The sequence below is a fragment of the Aethalodelphis obliquidens genome, unplaced genomic scaffold (genome assembly GCF_003676395.1).
Source record: "Aethalodelphis obliquidens isolate GAN/ISIS:26980383/991018 unplaced genomic scaffold, ASM367639v1 scaffold100, whole genome shotgun sequence".
Lineage (NCBI taxonomy): Eukaryota > Metazoa > Chordata > Mammalia > Artiodactyla > Delphinidae > Aethalodelphis > Aethalodelphis obliquidens.
Window position 1 is genome coordinate 1,791,319 of NW_020838044.1, and position 8,169 is coordinate 1,799,487.

At 41.3% G+C, this 8,169-nt stretch overlaps 1 protein-coding gene across 5 annotated transcripts in view; it reads right to left on the minus strand.

Moving 5' to 3' along the window:
• SORT1 (sortilin 1) overlaps positions 1-8,169 on the minus strand; it is a 73,483-nt gene that overhangs the window by 30,260 nt on the left and 35,054 nt on the right. For 4 of the 5 annotated variants that reach the window (XM_027096293.1, XM_027096292.1, XM_027096290.1 and 1 more), the window contains exons 4-5: positions 2,831-2,933; positions 2,134-2,298 (exon numbers count right to left, since the gene is read on the minus strand). In XM_027096293.1, coding sequence (XP_026952094.1) covers positions 2,134-2,298; positions 2,831-2,933 — 268 coding nt within the window. Of the gene's footprint in view, positions 1-2,133; positions 2,299-2,830; positions 2,934-3,038; positions 3,315-8,169 lie in introns of those variants that run through there. The other variant, XM_027096295.1, reaches the window with a different exon arrangement.

Below are 8,169 nucleotides of genomic sequence, written 5' to 3' on the forward strand. Positions count from 1 at the left end.
GAGAGAGAGAGAGAGAGAGAGAGAGAGAGAGAGAGAGAGAGAGAGAGGGAGAGAGAGAAAGAGAGGGAGAGAGAGAGAGCGCGAGCTGAACACTCTGGGATTCTGGGCGAGGGGAAAGCAGCACTGTGGAATCTTTAGGCAGCATAAGGATGAAGGGAAGAACATGTCTGAGACACAGCAAGGAAGACGTCAGCTTTAGATCGAGTTTGAGGGACCTGTGGGACATCTAGCTAGAGATACCCAGGGGACAGCAAGATAGGCATTTGCAGCCCTAGGAAGAAGCCAGGACCAGAGACAGGGATTTGAGACTCTTACGCATTACAGTGGTAGTAAAATGTAAGAGTGGAAGAGACTGTTCAGAGTAAAATGAGCAGGGATTTAAGGGGAGGTTGAAAGGAGTTTAAAAAAGAGACCAAGAAGCAACCATTAGAAGGTAGGAGAAAAACAAAGGGAATGATGTCACAGAAGCCAAGCAAGTGGAAGGATGGGTCAATACTTTCAAGGGCAGCAGAGACTGACAATTTCAGTTACATTGGCAACACGAGCCTAGTGGGCCCAGATTCAGTGGAGGTGGGACAGAGGTGTCCCAGTACAGCTGAAATTAAATGGTGCAGATCTAGGCAGAATTACCTTCAGGCCTCCTCCACTCTCACCCACCATTCTTCTTTCTTTAACTTTTCCTCCTCTAGTAATGCTCACCTCCCAGCATTTCTAATCTACCTAATTCTACTCAGAAACAGGAAAAGGTCTGGTATCACCTATTTGCACTTTAGTACAAATTGGCCCATCTTCTCTACCCTGGTTACTTGTACTTCAGACTTACCCTTAATGGGAAGCAATTTCAGGTATAAAGGCAGACTGTGCCTGCCTCTTCCTGAGGATAGCCTGGTTTGATAAGCGTAAGATACTTGATAATTGTGATGGGGTGGCCAAAGGCAGATCAATGGTTCTGTCCATTCCTACAGGGGTCTCTCTGTTCCCTTGAAGGGCCTTCAGCTCAAGCTGCTGAAAGCCAGTTCCCAGGAATTGCTGCTTTAAGATCTAAAGCCTACCCAGAAGGCGAGTTTCCTTCCTCTGGCCTCCTTTGGCTAAGCTTAACTCTGACCTTCCTTGAGTCCTCCAGCCTCACCTCAACTCAAAGATCTGCCCAAAGAAGGTCCAGAACCCAGACCTCTCTTCCAAGTGCCCTTCTCCTCCTCTCCATGCCATCCGTTTGTTCAGCCCAACTTGTCTATATTTGATAATGCTATTTCTGTCCCCACAATGGTCATTACGGCAACAGCTCTCAAATTTTAGTGTGCAGGCTCAGCTGGGGAGCTTGTTAAAAACACGAGCAACCTCACAACCAGAAGTCACCAACATACTATATCTGGATCGGGGCCCAGGAGTTTGTATCTTAAACCAGCCTCCCAAGGGTTTCTATCTGATGTTGCTGGTCATTAGACCACACTCTAAGCAATAAGATGAGAGACAGCCACATAAATATGGAGGGCAATTACGACTATCATAGTCTAGCAACTCAGCCACTCTGGGCCCTTAACATTCATGATACAGGAGACTGATCCTCCAGGAAAGGAAAAGCTGAGCTGCTCCTCAGGGAACTTTCAGAAGAGAGGCAGGAGGGACAGGGAGGGACACTGGTTTCTGGGGACAGTATAGGAATGTGGTAGCGGGTACAGGGGTTTAAGACTCTGGGTATTTAATACATGGGTGTCAAAGACAGAAATCAACAGGCTTTTATACCAAGGACCTAAACAAAAAAATTATAAAGATGTGGTTTGGCCATAGGAAAGGAACAATAACATCATTAGGAGTTTGACAATTTATGCTTGTCCCCTGTAGAACAAGAAGGATTACATTAAACTGTTTTCTAGCTCATTACTCCAACAGCACATATCTGTTCAATTTTTAAAAATTGTAATGACAACTAGACATCATACTTATCTGGAATAGATAGCACATGAAAACTGTGCCCTTTACCATATAGGAAAAAATGCAAAAAATACATACTTCATACCATAAGAAGTCACTACAGTCCAACATAAAAAGCATTACCTACAGGGTCGTTTTAAGACAGTATATTTTGAGACTATAAAAGTGCAAAAGGCAAGACAAGCTCTTCAGCTAACTTACTTCAGTGCTGAGAGCTAAAAGATAATCAGAATTCTGAGGACTGTACATCATCTGAGTCAGAGGATGAAAAGGGAGATTGGTCTGAACAAAGTTCTTTGCAAAATCGGATGATCTGAAGATTCTTCCTCCGTGACTTCCTCCCGACACTTCTGCTGTTAAAATCACCTGATTAGGGAGAAGGAAGTTCAGCATCAGGGTATAATACTATGAAACTACAGGAAGTTCTTGCACCATTTTCACCAGACATTTGTTAAGAAAATTTTAGTTCCAAAAGTAAGAAGAGTTAAAAAAACAGATTAATTGGTACACTCTACTCCTCAAGTATTAGTCTCATCAAAAAGTACTATCCTGAATTGAGCCAGTACATTATATCTATGAAGTTGAGCCTGGTCAGTTTGAGATTAGCCAGTTTCCCCAAAGACTAAAATGTTGCCTTAAGATGTATACCTTATAATGCTAAATAATCACCACATAATTATGAAGAGTTTTGGTGCCTCTTGGACAGGGTCCAAAAAAAGAATCTGTGTGCTAAATTCCATTCTTTTGTGATCAGTATTAAATCATGTTTAATTTTTAAAACACAGTAATAGTAAACTAAATATATTGCTGTGTACCACTGGATCATTCAAATATCAACATCTGACAGCCCTGTATATGGTATCATGCACAGCTTTGTATATGTATGAATGAGTCTCACCTTCCCAGAGTTCTCAGGACCAATAGCCATGCCAAATTCAGTCCGAATGAAGGTGTTATTGATGAGATTTGTAATATCCTTAAAGTTTTTTCCATAGTCCTCACTGAGAGGAAGAAAAAAAAGACAAATTTAGAATGCAGAGGTCACGGACACTGTTGGGTTCCCACCCAGCTTCCATCACTCTCGCCGACTTTACTGAAGCACTCACCCTCCTCAAGAGGTCACAGCTTCAGGGAAGTTGATTCTACCCGTACCTCCAGTGGTGGGCCTGATTAGTGGAAAGAAGTTCCAACCCCTCATGGGTGATGGGGTCAGGAGTGAGGGGGTGATCCAGGCTGAGCCAGTAAGGCAAAAGGGGGGAATTGGGGTCTATTAGGAAACACATTTAAGACAACCACCTAATGAAATGATCTGTCTTCCTTTAGATCAGTGGTTCTTAACCAGGGTATTTTTGCCCCATCCCCCAACCCCACCAAGTAAACATTTGGTAACGTCTGGAGACATTTTTCATTATCATAACTCAGGGTTGAGGTGCTACTGGCATCTAGTAAGTAGAGGCCAGGGGTGTTGCTAAACATCTTACAATGCACAGGAGTCCCATAAACAAAGAATTATCTGGCCCCAAATGTCAACAGCACAAGGTTGAGAAACCCCCATGTTGTAGTATGTGAATGCAAAACAAAAAAGTGCTATAAGCATTCTGATACAATGAGAACACAACTTGAAGATGAAGCCAACATAAGTGGACAGTACTGCTGAGGCAATTCTGGAATTCCAGAGAAGCAGAACCTATGACCCTGGATTGAATTGACCCTGAAACCCATCCTTCCTCTGTATTTAGTTATGAGCCATGAATTCCCTTATTATTTAAGCTAGTTTGAGTTGGGATCTCTGGTAAATGTAGCCAAAGGCTTTCTAACTAATCTACCAATGCACAGTACTCACAATAAAGCTGTAAGTTAAGTCCCCCACCAAAGTTACCATCCCTAAGCACAAGTCTCTTAATGCATGCAGCACTCAGCTAGGGAAGACAAAGAAACTTAATCTCAACTCTTGGGTTGGTAAAGCTTTTCCCAAAAGTTCATTCCAACAATATCTTTGAGAGGTATTAAATTCCATGTTTAGATTTCAAAAAATAAAAGAAAACAAAGTCAGTAGCTGTTTAATTTTGACACGTTTAATACTATATATACACAGTTCTGTTACGATATATAATGCTAAAATCTTAATATTCATTAAGTTTCAATGTCCACGAGTGATGACCACTATGTACTGCAAGTTAGTTGCCCAGTGATAAACGCAGTGTACAGTGGTCTTCAATGATAGTATATATGACTTAAAAGATGGTACAATTTTGGTAGCAGCCTCAACAAAGAAAGAATCACAGAACCACAGAACATGAGAGATACAAGGGACTGAAGAGAACACCTTGTCCAAATCCCTCATTTCACACATGCGGAGGTTCAAGGGGAAGCAATTCATCAAAAGTCAACCAGTTAATTAAGGGCAAAATTGAAACTACAGTCCAGTTCTCTTAACTCTCAGCCCCAAACTTGAGACAACTTTTAATTATGTGTTAGGAATTCTTCCTTTGCAACCTGTGGTCTTTCTCTTCCTTGCCAGGGATTGTGGCCTGGCAGGAAAGATCAGCTTATAGGAAGGTGGAGAGACACAGGAGGGAAGAATCTCTCAGTGTCTGCACAGGTCCCCGACAGAATGGTAAAGCAAGCTACATGGGACTTTAAGTTGTCTTCCCATCTCTCAGAACATACACAGAGAAGAGTCCTAGTTAAATAAAACAGGGATTAGGTACCACCCAACTGATTCCCGTATTACTCTTTCTTGGCTTTGGAGTACAAGAGTTCTTATCTTCCCAACAGCAGGCCAGGAGATATGCATAGGGACTTCCCTGGTGGCGCAGTGGTTAAGAATCCACCTGCCAGTGCAGGGGACATGGGTTCGAGCCCTGGTCCAGGAAGATCCCACGTGCTGCGGAGCAACTAAGCCCGTGCGCCACAACTACTGAGCCTGTGCTCTAGAGCCCACGAGCCACAGTTACTGAGCCTGCGCTCTAGAGCCCGCAAGCCACAACTACTGAAGCCTGCGCGCCTAGAGCCCGTGCTCCGCAACAAGAGAAGCCACCGCAATAAGAAGCCCGCGCATCACAACGAAGAGTAGCCCCCGCTCACCGCAACTAGAGAAAGCCCACGTGCAGCAATGAAGACCCAACGCAGCCAAAAATAAATAAATAAATACATTTATTAAAAAAAAAAAGAGAGATATGCATAAACATGTCCTAGTTCTACAGTGCCTGTATCATCAATAGCTCAGACAACGTCTTAAGTGGTCTGCAGTGGCTCGATTATCACCTGCTTACACGTTGCCGCTCCTTCACGACATCCCGGGGACCCTCCACAACCCTGCTGACAAGTCTGCTTGCTTTTCAAGAACTTGGCACAACAAACACATCCCTGCCCTTCAGAAAAAGGAAGTGACATGAGCGAAACAAAAATCATCTGCTGCAACACTCTGACACTTTAGCCAGTTAAACAAACGGAGCACAGTGGACTAGTTTCAACCTGGTAGGATTTAAAGTAGGGTTTTGTGGAGGCCGCGTTGGGCTCAGGGATATATTTTAATATAGCACTTTATTTTAAAGTAGCTTTATTTTTTATCAGCATTATATCAGCATACATGATATATCAGGAAGAGGAAGTCAATGAAACACCCTGAAAAATAAATCACTTTTCAAATTCCGTATGATAATAATAGAGATATGAACAGTAGTCAAACATTAACAAAGCCCTATAAAACCATCTGTTTTAGAAATAAGTCTTTTTAATAACAATTCTATACCTCAATCCTAATATCTGCTCTTTCTGGTTACTAAAAATAAATGATCACTTTTGCTTAAATCTGTGGTATAAACACGCATAAGAATATGTACATTTATAACAAAAAATAGTGCTGGAATACAAATATTTTTGGAATAGAGCCTAATACCCCCAAAGAACATGAAAAATCTAGACATTTAAATAAATGGGAAAAAAAAGGTAATCACCACATGGAGTCCTGGTAAGATATAGCATCAAAACTCCTAGTAAGTAGAGAATGGACTTGAGGACATGGGGAGGGGGAGGTGTAAGCTGGGACGATGTGAGAGAGTGGCACGGACGTATATACACTACCAAATATAAAATAGATAGCTAGTGGGAAGCAGCTGCATAGCACAGGGAGATCAGCTTGGTGCTCTGTAACCACCTAGAGGGGTGGGATAGGGAGGGTGGGAGGGAGACGCAAGAGGAGATATGGAGATAATATGTATACATATAGCTGATTCACTTTGTTATACAGCAGAAACTAACACACCATTGTAAAGCAATTATACTCCAAAAAAGATGTTAAAGAAAAAAAATGTGTTGAATGGATAAACCAATGAATAAATGAACGGATGCAAAAAAAAATTCCTAGTAAGATGAAAGACTCAGGAGGGCATTTTTCCAGAAGATTCACATGCTGACTGACACTCAACCCAAATGTCAATAGCCAAGGATTACACCCTTGTTTTTGAGCACTTTTCATTTACAATAGAGAGGAACCTGTGACACCGGGCATCTGACCTGCAGACATTTAACGAGAACAGTAAAAGAATCCTGGGGCTTCCCTGGTGGCGCAGTGGTTGAGAGTCTGCCTGCCGATGCAGGGGACATGGGTTCATGCCCCGGTCGGGGAAGATCCCACATGCCGCGGAGCGGCTAGGCCTGTGAGCCATGGCCGCTGAGCCTGCGCGTCTGGAGCCTGTTGCTCTGCAATGGGCGAGGCCACAACAGTGAGGGGCCCACATACCGAAAAAAAAAAGAGAATCTTATAATATCTCAGAGAATCTTATATTTTACTTTTCTCAACAATCAAAAAAGCACAAATATCCTCATTTGGTTCGCTTTCAGGACTAACCATTTCTCTACTCCTTTAGTTCATTTTTGCCATGATTAAGTCACTATAAATTATTACATAAAAGCAACAAGGATGACAACTAAAAAAATGATAGTTTTATAGTTTTCACTAATGGGGAAAGCTTATACAGTTAATCTTCATGATTCACGAATTCCATACCTGCAAATCTGCCTACTCACGAAGATTTGTAACCCCATATTCTTGGCACTTTCCTAGTCATTTGCAGACATGCACAGGGCAGAGAAAAAAATTTGGGTCAAAAATGTTCCCACCTGAGGTCCAACAAGGGGCCACTCTGCCTTCTTGTTTCAGCTCTTATACTATGCCTGAGTATCGTCCTCACGGTCTATATAGTACCATGCATTTTGCATTTTTGTACCTTTTGTTGGTGCTTTGCTGTTTAAATAGCCCCCAAGCATAGTGTTGAAGTGCTGTTTAGTGTTTCTGGAGAAAACACGTGAGTTAGATAAGCTTCTTTCTGGCATGAGTTGGCTGTGAGCTCAATGTTAATGCATCAATAATACACATAAGGTATCTTTAAACAGAAACACACACGAAACAAGATTATGTACTGATCAACTGATGAAAATGAATGTTGTGGTCAGAGGTTTGCAGGAACCTAATTCTGTATTTCCCCCAGGAGCAATGGTTCAGTATTCACTAATTCAGTATTCACCGAGACTGTAGAACATAACTATCGTGAATAATGACAATTAACTGGATTGAGATTTCCAGTTAAAAGATCAGTAAGGAGAATGTAGGTTATTAAAATGTGCCAAAAGAATCACAGACCTGAGATCACTGCCAGGTAAAATTGGCAGAACTTGAATTTACATTAAACTAAACTCCTAATACTTCAGTCTCTTTTTTTTACCCCAACTGTCTGATGCTACCTTATGTGTTTTTATTTAATATTTCATTGTGTGTTATCCTTATTGGAAAAGGATGCATGTTTTCTATAGCTATTTTGAAAATATAAGAGGGAAAATAAAGAGGGTAAAATATTGTAAGTAAAATCACAAAACTTCTTTTATCAGAAGGAATATGAGTATGTAACTAAGGTCCTTATTTTGCTTTGATAAACAAGACAACCCTAAGAATAGGTATTTTCATGGGAATATTTCTTAAGTGACGAAAACCACCTCGTTTCATGATTTTTATACGCCCTAGGTTTGTAAAAGTGAAGCTGTAGTAAAATGCCATCATCATACATTTCAATAAACTTTTTCTTTAAGAAATAAAAAGCAGGAAAATATATTTTGTAGATGGAATTTATGCTAACCTTGTAACTAAAATATGCAGTCATTGTTAATGATCTACTGCAGTGAAAACTGAACCAAGCATATCATTAAAAATGTTGTCATAGGGGCTTCCCTGGTGGCGCA